General features: G+C 40.8%; 1 protein-coding gene across 3 annotated transcripts in view; it reads right to left on the bottom strand.

Moving 5' to 3' along the window:
• LOC132115305 (DDB1- and CUL4-associated factor 1-like) overlaps window positions 1-16,223 on the bottom strand; it is a 32,949-nt gene extending 16,726 nt beyond the window's left edge. For all 3 annotated transcript variants that reach the window (XM_059523694.1, XM_059523695.1, XM_059523696.1), the window contains exons 1-16: window positions 16,080-16,223; window positions 15,448-15,524; window positions 15,290-15,363; window positions 14,722-14,835; window positions 14,489-14,626; window positions 11,869-12,375; window positions 9,694-9,795; window positions 8,120-8,278; window positions 7,856-8,035; window positions 5,919-6,128; window positions 5,512-5,681; window positions 4,315-4,439; window positions 2,647-3,712; window positions 1,853-2,071; window positions 344-542; window positions 51-133 (exon numbers count right to left, since the gene is read on the bottom strand). In XM_059523694.1, coding sequence (XP_059379677.1) covers window positions 51-133; window positions 344-542; window positions 1,853-2,071; window positions 2,647-3,712; window positions 4,315-4,439; window positions 5,512-5,681; window positions 5,919-6,128; window positions 7,856-8,035; window positions 8,120-8,278; window positions 9,694-9,795; window positions 11,869-12,375; window positions 14,489-14,626; window positions 14,722-14,835; window positions 15,290-15,363; window positions 15,448-15,524; window positions 16,080-16,195 — 3,539 coding nt within the window. In that variant the 5' untranslated portion in view covers window positions 16,196-16,223. The remainder of the gene's footprint in view (window positions 1-50; window positions 134-343; window positions 543-1,852; window positions 2,072-2,646; window positions 3,713-4,314; window positions 4,440-5,511; window positions 5,682-5,918; window positions 6,129-7,855; window positions 8,036-8,119; window positions 8,279-9,693; window positions 9,796-11,868; window positions 12,376-14,488; window positions 14,627-14,721; window positions 14,836-15,289; window positions 15,364-15,447; window positions 15,525-16,079) is intronic.
• Between the last annotated feature and the right edge of the window lie 2,992 nt (window positions 16,224-19,215).

Raw genomic sequence — 19,215 nt, 5'->3', positions numbered from 1 at the left:
AAAGAACGTTTTTAACAATTAGTGAACTGATTATGAGTGAGTGGACTCACTTCATGATGAATACAGACTTCATTCCCCACAGCGCTGACAAGGGATAACTCCAGGAAGCGGATGTCAACAACAGGGAGCCGTCCTGACACAGAGAAACAAAACATCAGCACAATTACCAGTGCTGAGGAGGGTCAGAGCAGCGCTCTTCACATTCAATTACAACAACATCATCAGATGTGCATCCATCTCTTAAACTGACAAAGCATTCGATGCATCAAACACCACTACAGACTGCCTGCTATAAAATCCCCAGATTCTCATGCAATATTAGGCTGAATCAGTGTGTGTTTACTCTGGAGGGCTCCAGGTGTGTGATGGCGGAGCTGTGGCAGCTGTAGCTGGCTTCCTCCTGTCCACTGAACACATTGTAGAGTTTGAGCTGCCCAGTACACGTGCCCAGCATCAGGAAACGCTCTCGCGCTGAGAACGCACAACACATGAAGCCACTCTCATCCTCCTCAGCCTCCCTGAACACCGAGATCGGCCGGAACCTGGACACAGGATCACACACAGCACTCGATTAACAAGACATACTCAAGATGGGGAAAATAACAGACAATTAGGGCTGTCACTTTTAGTTCGAAAATCGATTGCACAATCGATCGGACCAACCAAAAAAAGTTTCGAAATTGAAAATAGGGAATCGATTTTAACCAAATATGTACACTAATAATTTTAAAATAATAAAAAAATACAGATGTAACAAAACTCACAAAAAAGCAGAAAAAGAAAATAAAGAATTCCGAAAGTGCAGTAGGCGTTGCAAAAGCTAGACAGAAAATACCAGCAATTTTACGCGCCTATAAGACCCAGTGACGTCGAAAGCGTTCATACCAAACGCGAATAGAGCGTCTGGCGCGAATGATTTCAATGTTAAGTCAATGTGAAGATGCGTTTACGTGCGTCTGGAGGTCTCGCGTCGCGCTAGATGTGAATTCGCCTCATTCGCGCATCTAGTTACAGGAGATTCTGAGTTATGAAAAGGACCATTGCCAGCTGACAGCGACCGGCTTTTGTGGTGGAGAATTGGCAGTAATACCCCCACCTTGCGCAGCTGTACCTGAGTGTCCCTGGGACATCAGTGCGGTCTTCTCTACAGCTGGACATATAGTGAATAAAAAACACTCTGCTCTGGACCCAGAAAATGTTGATCGACTTGTTTTCCTGTCCAATAAATTTGTAATGGGTCTAGCCTTTTTGCGCATTTCATTATCCCTGCCTAGTGCGGTTACGTTCAATAAAAAACACACGTGGCCTGTTCTCAAGTCCATTTAAAGTTTCAGTTTTTGAACAGTTGATTTTAAATGGATTGAATCATTATTTAAAATAATCTTGGAGAGTTTTGAATTGCCTAAATCATAAATGCAGCCGGGTTGAAGCCTGCAGTGATGTTTTTCGTTTATGTTATGGCTGCCGTCACCTCTGCATATATATTTTTTCGAGAATGTTGCACTCCTGTTGCTGTTTGTTATTTTGCACGAAACTTCATGCCAATAAATAAGAAATATTGCTGACTTGTGTGTTTCCAGCGCTCTCTTTATGTTCGTCCGTTATTTGACGTTGAAAAAGGAAACGTCTTTTTTTTTAGACATGGAAAATCGATTTTACAATCGATTCAAGGAACACTTATGTCTTAAAAATCGAAAAAGATTTTTTCACAAGCCCTACAGACAATGCGCACAGGGAAGTTCTGTTCTTGGCTACTGACTTGTTACTACAGTGTTACCCATATTTTCACATATTCAGTGAAATATATCAAAGCATATCACATCTGAACTCACAGTTCTGCCTTTAACTGTACCTGCTGAAGATGAGATGCCGGTCAAAACAGCCTCCATCAACCCCGCCGTATTTGGGGTAGACGACCCTGCGTGTGTGGCGAGGAGTGAAGTTGGTGGGAGCCTGGCGTCTCTGCTTGGACTCTGGGCACTGATGCGGTGTGAAGAGGCTGAAGGGAGGACATGTCGTCACGGGGTTCTTGCAGCGGGCGTGCTGCTCCCGTAAATACTCGGTTATGATACTGCAAACAACAACACATCATACATTTATGATGATATGGAAACATGTTCTGACAATCATTTTACACATGCTTCTAGTGTTCTGGAATAGTAGTGCCAACCGTTCATGACGTGTTTTCATTCAAGATCAACAAATTATACTGATAGAGTCGCTGTTCAGTAACATACTGCTGATAAGAAAAATTACTTATTTACGTTAAAAAAAAAAACTTTTTGTTCTTCTTATGGTTTCTTACGTGTGTGAGAATCATTTACCATACTTGATGTGCTCCATGCATTCAAATAATAAAAGGCTAAATTAAATCTGCTCCTCATATGAACTGATCTCCTTGTTTTTTTCAGAAGACCTGGATTAAACGAAGCGATTCATATGGGTTACTAAGTTTTTCAATGTTTTGGATGCATGAACTTTCAACGGAGGGACAAAGTGATGTGATGATATTAAAAATAACTTTATGCGTGTTTAAAAAAAAAAAAAAAAAAAAAAAAAAGTTTAATTTTCGGGTTAACACTTTAAGCAGATTGTGTTTATGATAGCATATGGTTATAAACCCAGTCTGAACGAAGGGAAGCACACCTGTCTAGAGAAGGTGGAGAAGGCAGGTGTCTGTCCAGCTGCTTTTTCATGGCTGGACTCTGGCTGAAAGCACCATGATCTGATTTCTGCCTCAGTACTTTTGGCTTCTTCCCTCCTGCAGCTGCACAGGGTGATGGCCGCTCCCGCGAGAACACGATGCGTCCGATGAGCGGAGAGCCATTACTGTGGTGGGAAACTACAGGTGGTGCAGGGGGCGGAGCCTGTGAGGTGGAGGGGCGGGGCTGGTGATGAGGAAGCGCGTGGGGGGTGTGGCCTCCCAGACGGGCCGTGACTCCGTTAGTGAGCCGGGGAGTCCGTGGGATGCCAGCGGCAGGAGAAGGAGGCGTCGCGACAGAAACAGGAGTGAACGGTGGCACGCTAGCGTGAGCCAGAGCATGCAGCCCCATGGGCAGCTCGGCCTCTTTCGTCAGTGCTGTCGCTGTGTCCGTGAGTCCTTTAGATAAAAGATGATTCCGAATAAGCAACAGAAGCTCCTTCTCTGGAAACGAAATGCGTGACTGTGCCACGACGCTAGCCCGCTGCAGCCGCGCCAGGGACACATCTGTGCCGATCAACAACGGCTTTCCAGACACTCGCTCTATGAGTTCTGCTGCATACTTGCAGAAGCGCACATGCTCGCTGCGCTTGTCCTGAAGCACAGGCTCTTTCATCAGCTGCTGGATCTGTCCGCTGCTGAACAGCGGAAGCTTGCTGATGATCTGTCGTACCGCGGCGCTACGTGCTAACCCAACTAAAGCTTTGCACGCCAGAGCACGAATCTGATCGGCATCGGTGATGGGCATCTTGATGGTGAGCAGGGACAGCAGGACTTTAATGCCATTGTTGGACTGAACCACGTTCCACATCTTGGCCAGGACGCTCTCGCTGGCGCGGTGGGTCTGCGGCAGACGGCGACGCGGGGTGCCCGAGATGAACTTGCCGATGATAGAGACACGTTTGTCTGGAGCGCAGACGCAGTTTATGATCACCTGCAGAGCCGACTTCTGGATTTCTGCGTCACTTACAAATACTTCACCCTCTGCAACGACCAGCACGATGCTCATACCTGCAGAACACAAACATGCTCTTACAGAGGGTATCTGCACAGGTTTCAAACAACCTTAAAGTGATGCATACATTGTTATTTAAATGAACAGAGAGGAGCACACATTCAACTGCTCATCAGGGTACCTTCAAGTCTGTTTTATTCACTACATACATCTGTACTGATACTCTAGTACTGTGTACCAGTACTAGAACTAGAGGTCAACAGATATTGGATTTTGATGATACGATAATGCATTTAAAGAAAGGCAAAAAGCACATTATTATTCTATAATGAATGTGTTAAATTACTTCATATTAAGGCAGACAGAAGCTACGAGAGCTTGTATTGAATTAAGTGCCAGATATAGTGTAATCAATATACTAAAATATTTTATGCATAATGTGGGACTTTTAATTATAAACGAGCCTGAAATACACCAGGACTTATGAAACACTGCTTCATTTAAAAGCAAGATTGAAACAGATAACGACCAGGGGTTAAGCACACTGTTTTCAAATGCCATTAAACTAGACAATCTTATTCAGGGAGATCATTATAAACATGGTAAGGTTAAACTAACTCTAGCATAACAGTCTGTTTAGGTGGAAGCAGATTCTCACCAACAGTGGAGATGGTTGAGCCATTCTCATCCAGTACAGCAACGTTCTCTGACAACAGCAGCTGCGTTTTAGGAATGACTGTCAAAATGCTCAAGATATCCAAAGCGTACCTCACTGTGTCAGCCCTGAAACACACATTACCCCCCAAAAAATAAGTACCCTTAGCACTTTTTCTTTACACCAAACAAACGAAATTATTTCCATTGCACAATTACAACTACAATAAATGATGCTTTGAAAGTGAGGTTTTAAATACAATTTTGAATATACAAACCCAATTACAAAAAAGTTGGGACACTGTACAAATTGTGAGTAAAAAAGGAATGGAATAATTTACAAATCTCATAAACGTATATTTTATTCACAATAGAATATAGATAACATCAATTGTTGAAAGTGAGACATTTTGAAATGTCATGCCAAACATTGGCTCATTTTGGATTTCATGAGAGCTACACATTCCAAAAAAGTTGGGACAAGGGGCAATAAGAGGCCGAAAAAGTTAAATGTACATATAATGAAGGACCAATTTGCAACTTATTAGGTCAATTGGGAACATGATTGGGTATAAAAAGAGCCTCTCAGAGTGGCAGTGTCTCTCAGAAGTCAAGATGGGCAGAGGATCACCAATTCCCCCAATGCTGCGGCGAAAAATAGTGGATTAATATCAGAAAGGAGTTTCTCAGAGAAAAACTGCAGAGAGTTTGAAGTTATCATTATCTACAGTGCATAATATCATCCAAAGATTATATTCTGAGAAAATTACAATGTTTTCTGACCTTAGATGCCTTTATTAGGACACTTTAAAATACCATATGACCTGCTCTTTAATGAGTGAGTCACTGAATCATTCAATTAACTGATTCGTTCAAAACGCTGAATCTTTCAGTGCTGCTTGGAGATTGCACAATACTTCTGCTGTGATCCTTGTTTGGAAGTTGGAACTATTTCAGTTGGTAAAACAGAACAGAAAAGTCAATATGGTGTGTAAAATCTTAATCTTTGTTGTTTATTTTGCAATAAAAGACCATAGGCAGGCATTTAGCAAATTTGCTAAATTTGAAATAAACCTATATAGGAATTACTGCCTGCCATCTGCATGTTTCCAGCAAAATATCAAATAAAATAAGTTTTTGCACCAGAGAAACTTTGCAAGACTCGCGGTCATGTGTCGCCCGCACACCCGGAGATCCTCACCTGCCGTAGTATGTTCTCCAGTCGCAGGCGATAGAAATGAGCTGCAGAAGCAGCTGCACACAGGACAGTTTGTGGAAGACCTCGGCAGGCTCCCAGTACAAACGCGCTGGACCAAACTCAATCAGGAACTCCACCATCTCTACCACCTGCTCATGTGTGTAAGAGCAAGCCTACAAACATTTGAACAGAGAAAGAAAAAAATAACACATCGCAAACCTACCTACAACCAAGCACTCTCACAGATACAGTACATCCCATTTTTAGCTTACTAAGCAGGGCTTTGCCTTTCCACAAACTGGCAAGACTTCAACCACACAAACCACAAAGTACATTTAATTCAACAAACCATACGCAACATTTCCAGGGTTTAAATATACTGCAGATGGTAAGGATGTAAACAGATGTACCTTGTAATACGGCTGCGGGTGAATCAGCGCTCCTCCCTCTGTACGCTGCAGTGATTGTTTGACCTGCTCCACTTTAATGCCCAGGTGAGCCTCAAAATACCTGCGCAGCGCCATGCAGGTGTGTTTCGCAGTCTGTCTGCTTGAGAAGATCTCATCATCGCTCAACAGCGCACCCTGGTCCTCTGGGTTCAAGATCTCCAGAGTACTAATCTACAAAACACAAACACCCTGAGAGGAGGACAGAGAGTACTAAACACTGCCAAAACATACAAACTACAGCACAGATATTCAATTATTTATTAATATTATTTCTAGTGCTGGGCAACAATTACATTTTAATTGCGCCACAGTCCCGCAGTGGACATTACCACAAACGCCCAAATGACAGCACACTTCAGCTTTGTGCACCGAAACATGAACTGGGACAAATCTTTCACCCTCCTTTACTAGCAGCGAACTACATTAACGCTAACATTACAGGCGTGCTCTAATGCTAGTGTTTCCTGTCACTCAGGATCTGTACATAGATGAAGACTACCATCTAGCGGTCGGGAAATAAACTCCAAACGAAACAACTGCCATGAATCTTGTATTTTTTTATTTTTTTTTAATATTATTATTTTATATCAATATTCAGTTTTTTGAGAATCGATACAGTATCGCCAAACAAAATATCGCGATACTCACGTGTATCAATATTCTCTTACACCCCTAGCTAAAAAGTGCCCAATAACCTCCAGTGGAAAGAAGCTTAGTGGCCAGCTTTAAGCTGTGTGTCTTGTTATTGTTTTAAGCGGTGCACATTTATTATGTAGTAGAAATATGAACTTTGTAGCTCAGGACCCACCTCCGCTCATATCATGACCATCCCATAGTTATCAGTGAGCACCAGGCCTCCAAACAGCCTCTACACCCGTTTCTCTTCAAAGCGATACACCACCCATACATTAAAGTTCTGTCATCATTTACTCACCCTCATGTGCTTTATAAACAACCTTTAGAGCCCACCGACTTCCACTTCATGTTTAAAAAAATTAATTTAACATTTCTTCAAATTAGGGCTCCTCGATTATGACAAAAATCATAATCACAATTATTTCTGGTCAATATTGTAATCACGATTATGAGTGGCCCACATGACCAAAACTTTAACTCATTAGTAAGAAACTAAAAAGTCCTCAAAAATCTAAAATAATTGTCAGTTATACACACAAAAAAAAGGCAAATACAATTGAAAAAAAAAAAAAATTTAAATAGTGCTTTAAGTTTTTTTTATTAAGTCTAAAGTATTTGACTAACAGCTACTACAGAAATGTAATAATCTAATGTCAAATAAAACAGCAGTCTTCACTAAGAATTACAATTTGTTTCTAATTAAAGCTAATAAAGTCCATCAGTCAAAAGCCTTCATCTATTGTAGTTTGATTAATATTAAGCACACAGTCGGCAGCAGAAATATTAGGCTGCTGTCACTTTAAGAGCCAACTTACTATTACACACATTTTCATTCTGAAACGTTTCCATTCACTTAAGACATAACAGATGAGGGTTGACGTGTGAATAATAATCACCAAGTGCCACATTTTGACCATGTAGTTGACTTTACTCTTCTGTGTTCTGCTCCATCTCAGAGCGCACGCACAGAAAGCCTCCTGAGCAACAGCGCAAATTTTAAAACATTAATAAATCAAATTATCTCTAATAAATCAAGCACAACCCATTTTGAGAAAGTCACGTTACATGATATTACTGATTTGCACGTGAAATAAGGCTTTTATGGAGGAGTGAAACACACCGCTAGAAAGGGGCTGGAACAGGGCATGAGTAAATGAAGACAACGTTTCTGGTTCGAGGATCTCTTTAACCTTTGTTTCGTCTTTTCATTCAAGCCTCTGTGAAGCATGATCCCTGCGCAAAGAAGAAGAAGAAGCGCATACCAGGTTGACGAGGCGCCGCAGCCCGTCCTGCTTGTCGAAGAGATCGAGCACGGCTCTGAAGGAGAAACAGATGGAGAAGAACATGGTGGCGTGGCAGCAGCCGGAGGCGTGAGAGCACTCCAGGAGCCACAGCGTGTAGCTCACCACCTCCGACAGCAGCGAGTGAGGCAGCATACACACCTGACACACACACACACACACACACACAGCAGTGAGACACAGAAGAGCTCTGGCGGTGACCACAGTATCAGGACAGCATCTCACCCTCTCCATGGCGTCCTGGTTGTATGCCAGGTAATAGAGGCACAGCGACACGCCGGTGGCAGCCATGGAGGGACGCGGGATCTCCAGCAACTTTGGCACTCCACCATGGGCAACAAACTCTGCAGCAAACTTTTTATGAAGGAGGAGAGACGCAAGATACTGAAAGACAGAGAGAAGAGAGAGAATGGGTAAATATGCATGCGTCCGATACCCAAGAAATGTGTCATCAAGATAATTCAATGTTTTCTGCAAGTCTGAAGACCATGCTCTAATTAATGTACAATACCCATCAAAACTAACCATTCTATAGTATGGAAATATGGTCACACATTCACTATTAACAGTTCTGGCATAATAAACTACTAATTTGCTGCTTATTGACAGTTATTAAGGTAGTAGTTATGTTTAGGCAATAGGTAGGATTAAAGAATCTAGAATAATCATGCATTAAGATATGCTTTAGAAGTACTAATACACAACCAATATGCTAGCAATTTAATTAGCAACTAGCCTAGCTAATAGTGACTAATAGGGGTGTAACGGTACGTGTATTCGTACCGGACCGTTTCGGTACGGTGCACGTGTGTACCGAATGACAGAATGCAATATTTTGTGTGCGGAACATATACATTTTCGTGTTTCCACACGAACATATTAATTGGCGGAAGTCTCCGCGTTCAGCACAAATCCCGTCCTGCAGCTGATTCTAAGGTTTTCAAAAGGCATCACGCGAATGAAAAAAAAAACGATTGTAATTCAAACGCAGCTCCCGTCGGCATTTAAACAGACCTTTGCTCTTAATTCCGATCGGTCCAAACCAATAACGAAATCTGAGCAGGTCTAAAAACTGAAACTGTTGATGCTGCACAATACACTTTGGAAAAGTAATATACATTTTTTAAATATGAGCAGGCCTACAAGCTGGGATTGGTAATGTTGCACTGTAATCATAGTTATTTATTTTTATTTTTCATTATATTTTATTATATGATATTGGTTTGAGACTGAGAGTATTTTATTTAGTGGAGAACTTTGCAGCAGTATTTTATTTCTTATTCTTTTTTTATTATATATATATATATTTTATTATATTTTATTAAAAAGCGTTTAAAGAAAATGTAAACAAATTGTTAAAAAAAGGTTTCAAGTAATAAACAACCTGCAGTTTAATGTTTGCATTTCTTTCCCTTACTGTACCGAAAATGAACCGAACCGTGACTTTAAAACCGAGGTACGTACCGAACCGTGATTTTTGCGTACCGTTACACCCCTAGTGACTAATGTTCCTCATCTTAAGTGTTACCGTAAATATACCACATTTTATAACAATAAGTCAGCACCAAAGGCTATTTTTGCAGCTAAAACATGTTTAAAATAAGCACAAACAACAGACATGCTTAAGTCAAACTCTTTCTGCTGTTTTAGCTGTACAGAGCACTTCACACACAGACACACTGTTCTCTAAACTCATCTGAAGTATAAATCATGAGGTTTTTCATGACCATGAGAAACATTGAGTCATGTGTGTCCAAACGTTTGAGCTGTATGTAGTGTGTGTGATATCTTGCAGGTACCTTCAGGGCTTCAAACGTGAGCTGAGCATCATTTGTCTGTTTCAGGTCCATGTAGTGCATGAGCAGCTCACGAGCACCAAGCTGCATGAAAACAGCCAACAACTGCACACACACACACACACACACACACACAGACCAGCAGCATCACTAAACTCATTCAGGTCACTTCTGCTATTGATTATATTTCACACACAGGATGTGGATAAGTAATGTTCTCTTCAAAACTTCACCGTTCACCACAATTGTATTCCTGTTGAGAGAAGAGTCAGGATAAAGTGTGGCTGCACAGAATCAGATTCTGTTCACGGCTGGCTTATTTGTTGTTTGTGATGAAAATAAAGTTAGGAAAATAGGTTTGCAGATTCTAATTTATTTTTTCAGTATTTATTACTTCTAAGGCAAATTCGGTAGATTTACTGAACCATTTAGACTTGAAGTAAACATGTTTTTCTACTCCGCATACAATTATTTTCAGAAATGTCCCCTGAAGCTGGAAAAAAGTGAAACATTTCTAGACATGGGTGGTTTTGGGGTTGTCAATACTTCCAAGATCAATAAGTGTGTTTTGATCTTCAAACAAAGATTAACTGACTTTTTACAATTACTTTCGTCCTTTTTCTTATTATCAATATTTGATATAATTTTAGTTACAGTATTTACGGTGCAATATTTTGTAGAATTAGATTTTTATTAGTTTTTTTCTCTTTTTTAATGTTAAAGTTTAAGTATCCATCAGGCTTTAAAAAATGTTTATTTGCAAATCTCTTAATCATCATTCACTCTCAGAAAAAAAGCGTGTAATTTGACAAAACTACCGTCATATCACACACACAGTGGCTATAAGTTCCTCACGGCAACCCGTCAAAATAAAAGTTTAGTTTAACATGAAGAAACTGTCAAAAATAAATTACCATTTAGCAGTCTTAAGACTCAATGCAACAATAATGCTGCTACTACTAGTACTTCTAATAAATATTAATAAATCTTTATTTTTTAAAGGAATAAGTTGCATTTGTTTTCTTTTTCATTTTAACAGTAAACATCTGTTGTGCAGCACTTTGTTTGCTAAAAAATAAAAGGGTTTTTCATTTGATTAGGATAAATAAATAAAAAAATTGTATGCCTACATCTGATTAATAGAAAATTATGAAGAAAAATTTATATGGCCCTAAAAGAAATTGTTTAAAATACAGGCCTGTGGCTCTTCTTTTTATAAATTCACCATTTGTAAACTGATGTTTACGGTTCATTTTTTTGAATTATCATTTGTATAAAAACAATTGTCAGTAAGTATAATAAAAAATAAAAATAAAAACAATCAAACCAAGAATCGAATCGAGAGCTTGTGAATCTAAATCGAATCGGGACATCTGAATCAATACCAACCCCTACGTTTATGATGGATGGATGCGCTTTATTGGACTTCTTTTGGACTATTGAAACATAACACCCATTCACTGTCATTATAAAGCTTGGAAGAGCCAGGACGTTTTTAAATGTAACTCTGATTGGATTCGTCTGAAAGAAGAAAGTAATGGGATCTATTTTAAGGTTTTTATAAATCAACCTTTGAGGTAAAACATTTTTTTATAAAATACGCTTTTGTATCTTTTTTTTTTTTTTTAAGAATGTTTTACAGTATATGTTTTGACAAATGAAAATTATAAGCATTGTAATGCAAGAAGTCTATTATACTGTTAAGATCTGATTTAAATTACAAGATTTGTTTTACTTTTTGGCCATATAAAAATCAGCATCTGCACCAAATTGTATATTTTTGCATAGAAATGAGCTCTATATTCTTGCTATATCATAAAATGTATAATGCCTGATGTATCAAATACATACTTATACTATATTTTTTGGGTCCTAATATAAAATGTTCCATTTAAAATGTATATATATTGTGGACTCATATTTCATATGTTAGATTTTGCCTGGTTACGATCACGAATGCTCACTCATTTCTGTGAGGGACTCATGAAAAAGGTCATGTGTGCAGTTCATTTACAGTTACATAATTAAGAGTAAAAGAGTTATATAGGCCGTTATAGAACTTATTGTATTTAATTTATGTGTAGCATTTGTGCAGCATATATCCCAGCACTACTCCTGCTGTATCTACCAGTGAAGGGAAGCGTGGCATTGCTAGGCCAGTGCTCTACAGGAAGTTACCTCCTGATATTCTCCCAGCGGGGTGAGATACTGGAGGATGAGGCGCTGCTCTATGCCAGGTGTGAGCGGGTACAGGTGGTAGTTGTTTCCGATCACCCACGGGCTCATCTCAGTCCAGCTGCTGTTGGACAGCTCACTGAAGCTGCGCTCCGGCTCTGGCAGAGAGAAGTTCAGCTTCTGCTTCACTTTGCCCCCGTTCTCCTTCTTCCTCCAGTCCCTCAAGCCTTCCACCGGGCCGTCGGTTTCGTCCAGCTCTAACGGGACGGCTGCAGCGGGCTTCATCAGGCCCTTCATGCCTGCGTTATATCTCCCCACGCTCCTGGCAGCAGACACGGGCTGCAGCTCAGCGTCAGACTCCTGTTTCTCTGTGAGAGTGAACTCTCCGTCCACAGCCTCCTCGTCCAGCGGCAGCAGAGGAGCCAGACTCTTGCTCGGACGCTTACTGTCCTTCCTGCTCTCCGCCGCCTCTACCTGAAGCTCCCTCAGTCTCTGCAGCATTAAAGGAACCTGCCACACAAAGATCGATTATTCAGCTTCCATTCAATTATATAGCATTAAAACATGTTTATACAACCCGAATTCCGGAAAAGTTGGGACGTTTTTTAAATTTGAATAAAATGAAAACTAAAAGACTTTCAAATCACATGAGCCAATATTTTATTCACAATAGAACATAGATAACATAGCAAATGTTTAAACTGAGAAAGTTTACAATTTTATGCACAAAATGAGCTCATTTCAATTTTGATTTCTGCTACATGTCTCAAAATAGTTGGGACGGGGCATGTTTACCATGGTGTAGCATCTCCTTTTCTTTTCAAAACAGTTTGAAGACGTCTGGGCATTGAGGCTATGAGTTGCTGGAGTTTTGCTGTTGGAATTTGGTCCCATTCTTGCCTTATATAGATTTCCAGCTGCTGAAGAGTTCGTGGTCGTCTTTGACGTATTTTTCGTTTAATGATGCGCCAAATGTTCTCTATAGGTGAAAGATCTGGACTGCAGGCAGGCCAGGTTAGCACCCGGACTCTTCTACGACGAAGCCATGCTGATGTTATAGCTGCAGTATGTGGTTTTGCATTGTCCTGCTGAAATAAACAAGGCCTTCCCTGAAATAGACGTTGTTTGGAGGGAAGCACATGTTGCTCTAAAACCTTTATATACCTTTCAGCATTCACAGAGCCTTCCAAAACATGCAAGCTGCCCATACCGTATGCACTTATGCACCCCCATACCATCAGAGATGCTGGCTTTTGAACTGAACGCTGATAACATGCTGGAAGGTCTCCCTCCTCTTTAGCCCGGAGGACACGGCGTCCGTGATTTCCAACAAGAATGTCAAATTTGGACTCGTCTGACCATAAAACACTATTCCACTTTGAAATAGTCCATTTTAAATGAGCCTTGGCCCACAGGACACGACGGCGCTTCTGGACCATGTTCACATATGGCTTCCTTTTTGCATGATAGAGCTTTAGTTGGCATCTGCTGATGGCACGGCGGATTGTGTTTACCGACAGTGGTTTCTGAAAGTATTCCTGGGCCCATTTAGTAATGTCATTGACACAATCATGCCGATGAGTGATGCAGTGTCGTCTGAGAGCCCGAAGACCACGGGCATCCAATAAAGGTCTCCGGCCTTGTCCCTTACGCACAGAGATTTCTCCAGTTTCTCTGAATCTTTTGATGATGTTATGCACTGTAGATGATGAGATTTGCAAAGCCTTTGCAATTTGATGTTGAGGAACATTGTTTTTAAAGTTTTCCACAATTTTTTTACGCAGTCTTTCACAGATTGGAGAGCCTCTGCCCATCTTTACTTCTGAGAGACTCTGCTTCTCTAAGACAAAGCTTTTATAGCTAATCATGTTACAGACCTGATATCAATTAACTTAATTAATCACTAGATGTTCTCCCAGCTGAATCTTTTCAAAACTACTTGCTTTTTTAGCCATTTGTTGCCCCCGTGCCAACTTTTTTGAGACCTGTAGCAGGCATTACATTTTAAATGAGCTAATTAAGTGGATAAAAGTGTAAAATTTCTCAGTTTAAACATTTGCTACGTTATCTATGTTATATTGTGAATAAAATATTGGCTCATGTGATTTGAAATTCCTTTAGTTTTCATTTTATTAAAATTTAAAAAACGTCTCAACTTTTACGGAATTAAGGTTGTATTTACACCCATCAAACAGTCATGAAATGCAGGGCTGTTGTTTCATTATTTATTCCTAATTCCTGCACTCATCTCTGGAAAACTGGACTGAAACAGGTCAGTGACATCATTCTGCATTCAAATGTTTGTGAATGATGAAGCAGGCAATAGCTCTGCATGCAGTCCTCTCATTTAATATGAAGCTGCATTGGAAGCAAACATAAATATGATGTATTGTGCTTCTTCATAAATCACAATGATCAAATGCAAAAACTGTAGAAATCCATATCAAATCCAATTTATTTAATTTTGCCATTACAAAACATTTTTTTAAATATTTATATACTCTTCATTTCTTAAATGCAACGCCATACAGCTTTAAAAAAAAGTGTGTTAATGCCACTCATTTAGATACATATCTCATGCACATGTATCATGGTGTTGAAGAGTTGTGAATCAAGTTCTCACCAGCACAGAGTTTTCCTCCCGATAGTTGGCGGCGATGTCCTGGTTCTCCATGGCTCCTGCCAGCAGACCTGTGGCGTAGATTCGGAGGGGCTGCTCTGCCTCCTGAGCCCATTTAAACAAGCGCTCCACAATCCCCTCCTGTCATGGACACACACACACACACACACAGATGTGAGGCCAGATGAGGTCAGATGATCTGATCCTGAAGAGATGAAGACAGAGGCTCAGCGCACCTTCTCCTGAAAGACCACGGCCGTCTCCAGGCCAGGCATGATGTTCAGCAGCAGTCTGCATGCACCGGTGTTCAGAGACACCTCACGGCTGCTCATCACATACGAGTTCACAAGCTGCTCGAGCACAAAACACACCAAATACTCACGATCAGAGGTCAAACAGGGCTGCATTTGAAGGGATTTAGCACATGACAATAGTAAAGTATCGATCAAATTTCACTCATTAAATATATCCGTGCAGCTTTTAGTGTACGGGTGATAAAGAACTGTGCAAGAACAAGAATGTGTGTAACATATCCACAAAAAGTCTTGGTGAGAATTCATGCAAACACAGTTGGTTATATCTTCAGCAACTGTATAAACTGGATCTGGGATCGGTCTTAAAGTGACAGCAGCCTAATACACCTGCGGTATATTCTACAAAGACTGTAGAATGCCAATATGAATGTAAGATGTATCTGATGTGTATCCAGTGAGCATGTGCTAGTGATGTGATGGTTATCAAGGGAGCTGCTCAGTTCAGTCCATGATATAGCTGTGAATTCAGTCACATTATCCTCCATCTTACCGCATTCATAAAATCATCATTCTTGAACAAGATTTTCAGCAGGTGTCCCAGCATGCACTCTGGGTCGGCCCGCCCTTCAGAGCAAACGAAGAACAGTCGAGGTTATTATCTGTGTATCTGGGAGACCACACAGCAGTAAAGTGTGAGGACATGATCACCTGGATGACGGTCATCAAACGGGTCAGGATCAGCCTTGTGATACTCCTCCGTCTCCCGTTCAACAAGATCCGAAATCCTGCAGAGAATAACACAGGCATTTATGAACCAACTCAATTATTGTTCTGAATGGATAAGATGCAACAGAAACGAGGTACTCCAGGTGTAGAAATAATACATCAATGCAGAAAAATAATGAGTTTCATGCTAAAATAACTCTGCATAGCCTTCACTGCATACATTTTTGATTAAAACTAAAGTTTTAAAAGAGTACCAAAAATGTCCCTGTATGGGTTTTTGTCCTAAATTTATATCAATATCATAAAGCAACAGTGCTGTTTTTTTCCCCTAAAAGTCTGCACAATTCCAAATGTGATACTGATGTTATCCAATAGTTCAATAACAAAAAGTTAATATTGTGTTATATTACAGACACAATATTTTAAATATTGTAAGGTCTCCTCGATTTTGCTAACTCAAAAATGAATTCATGGGTTTAAACAAATCAAGCGAGTCCCATCACAGTTGTGTGTAAACTGTAAAGAACCTCAGCTGGATTCATGTAAGGTTTGGTAACAGGTGTTTAAGTGTTGGTGTGAGGTCAGGTTAAGGTGGATGCAGGGGTGTTTCTCACTTGGTCAGTAGGTTGAGCAGGTCATTAGTGCCTCCCTGCTGTTCTCTCTCCCACTGCTCCAGCAGAGCACTCAGCTCCGCTTTAGAGTCCACACCGCCCTCACCGGCAGACGCCATCGGCCCTGTGTGTTACACACACACACACACACACGATGACATGCTGAAAAACAACTCTTGCTTCTTGTGCTGGGCTACTCTGCTGTTGGCTGAACAACATCCTGACAGGAATATGACTATAATGAAGTAAAGAGTGAAGGAAGGGTTTCTCAGAATCAACTAATATTCCTGTAATTAAACTGAATAAATCCATCAATGTATTAATAAGTTACTTATTACATGGTTTTGTGCGTCAGAAGTTGAACATTGCATGGAAAGCGAGCGTCTGTCCGGTGAGCACAACGGTACAGAAACACTTCATTCAGTGAGTATGGAGTATATATGGAGTGTTTACAGAGAGATTACAGTATACAGTACATATATGCATGTATCACCATGCGCTTCCTACACTCACATTTAATGAGACGTACATTAAAATGGCACATAAACTCAACCAACCCTGCATGTAAACAGTGTTTATGATGTCATGTGTCACTAAGTGTGGATCTGAGCACGCGACAACTCACCTTTAGCGCACACAAACACAGCGCCGCTAAATCACTAACAGCTCTAAATCGCAATACGAGCAACAGATATGCGTCACGGGCTGTTATGACCACAGGAATAATGCCGCTGAAGACCTCATGTCACTCGTGTATGTCTTTAGCAATGTGCTGCAACTTTGTGATGGCGATCTCTAAAAACGTCATAACCCGGCGACGACAGGAACGGGTCAATGACGTCAGGCCCAGTACCAATTGTGGAAGGCCGACGGGGCCAAAAGTCATTACATTTTAGAATTTCAAAGCGCGTGAAATTTTACCGCGTGTAAAGTCGCACAGTTTTACCATGTTAAGACAGCGAATTTTAAAGTGCCTCACAAAGCACGCACATTCTGGCCGTGTTCGAACACTGAATAGTTTTTAAAGCAGTTTTACCTCTAGATTTACCCACATATGTATCCTTCTCTGGTTTATTGCAGCATTGCTTTACTGATATATTATAGAGTAAATTAATTAATGTTACAATGTAAATTAAGAATGTTCTACAGGTGCTGGTCAAATAATTAGAATTTCATCAAAAAGATTATATATTTCACTAATTCCAATCAAAAAGTGAAACTTGTATATTAATTTATTACACACAGATGGATATATTTCAAATGTTCATTTATTGTGAATTACTGCAGCAATGCGGCGTGGCATGGAGTCGATCAGTCTGTGGCACTGCTCAGGTGTTATGAGAGCCCAGGTTGCTCTGATAGTGGCCTTCAGCTCTTCTGCATTCTTGGGTCTGGCATATCACATCTTCCTCTTCACAATACCACATAGATTTTCTATGGGGTTGAGGTCAGGTGAGTTTGCTGGCCAATTAATAACAGGGATACCATGGTGCTTAAACCAGGTGCTGGTAGCTTTGGCACTGTGTGCAGGTGCCATGTCCTGTTGGAAAATGAAATCTGCTTCTCCATAAAGTTGGTCAGCAGCAGGAAGCATGAAGTGCTCTAAAACTTCCTGGTATACGGCTGTGTTGACCTTTGACCTCAGAAAACACAGTGGACCAACACCAGCAGATGACATGGCCCCCAAACCATCACTGACTATGGAAACTTTACACTGGAACTCAAGCAACGTGGATTTTGTGCTTCTCCTCTCTTTCTCCAGACTCTGGGACCCTGATTTACAAAGGAAATGCTCAATTTACTTTCATCAGAGAACATAACTGTGGACCACTCAGCAGCAGTCCAGTCCTTTGTGTCTTTAGACGTTTCTGACTCTTTCTGTTGTTCAAGATGGGATTGACACAAGGAGTGCGACAGCTGAAACCCATGTCTTGCATACGTCTGTGTGTAGTGGTTCTTGAAGCACTGACTCCAGCTGCAGTCCACTCTTTCTGAATCTCCCCCACATTTTTGAATGGGTTTTGTTTCACAATCCTCTCTAGGGTGCAGTTATCCCTATTGCTTGTAAACTTTTTTCTACCACATCTTTTCCTTCCCTTCGCCTCTCTATTAATGTGCTTGGACACAGAGCTCTGTGAACAGCCAATCTCTTTTTTAATGTCCTTTTGTGTCTTGCCCTCCTTGTACAAGGTGTCAGTGGTTGTCTTTTGGACAACTGTCAAGTCAGCAGTCTTCCCCATGATTGTGTAGCCTACAGGTACTAGACTGAGAGACAATTTAAGTGCTGCACACAATTATTATTCATATTATTACATTTACATTTATTCATTTAGCAGACACTTTTATCCAAAGCGACTTACAGACGAGGACAGTCAGTGGAATTATTAATAATATCAACAGACCTAGCTATACTTTATTAATTAACCTACCTAGAACTTACCCCAAAGCCGGGGCAAACTGAGCCATGGGAACACATTTTTATAAGAAGCCATATTATTAGAATAATAATATTTATTTATCATAGATGCATTCTGATCATTTAAAATGATATGAATACTTTCATTAGGATAGGATTGGATAGGATAGATGATAGAGGAAGACCGAAGATAGAGGAAGCCGCCGCCCCTTGCGCCCCGGACCGAAGAGGGGAGCGCGTGCGGCCGCCGGACTCTGCCCGTTACCTTGACCCTTCCTCCATGAACACTGCCCGACCCACACGAACCCCGCAGCACGACGAGGACACCAGATTCCCTGTTTATTTTGGACACTCTTCCCCTTTGGCCACCTTTATCCCGTTTTATTTGATTTTCTGTTAATAAAAGCCTCTCCGAGGCCTGACGCCATGCCCACTGTGTCTGTCTTGTGCTCCTCCCGCCACAATATATATATACCTCTTTAGGGCCACGTAAAGCACTGATATGATCATATTTTCTTGACCTGGTAAGGACTCTAGCTGCTGTGTTTTGGACTACCTGTAGGTTGTTTATTGAAGAAGCAGGACAACCACCTAGAAGTGCATTACAATAGTCCAGTCTAGAGGTCATGAATGCATGAACTAGCTTTTCTGCATTATTGCATTTTTGAACCAAACTCTTCATATATTCTTATGTGAAAAAAAATGAATCCTTCAGGGCGATTG

This window comes from Carassius carassius, chromosome 34 (assembly GCF_963082965.1).
Source record: "Carassius carassius chromosome 34, fCarCar2.1, whole genome shotgun sequence".
NCBI classification, from domain to species: Eukaryota; Metazoa; Chordata; class Actinopteri; order Cypriniformes; family Cyprinidae; genus Carassius; species Carassius carassius.
The sequence above is the reverse complement of the archived record's forward strand: the minus strand, read 5'-3'. Positions and strand labels throughout refer to the sequence as shown.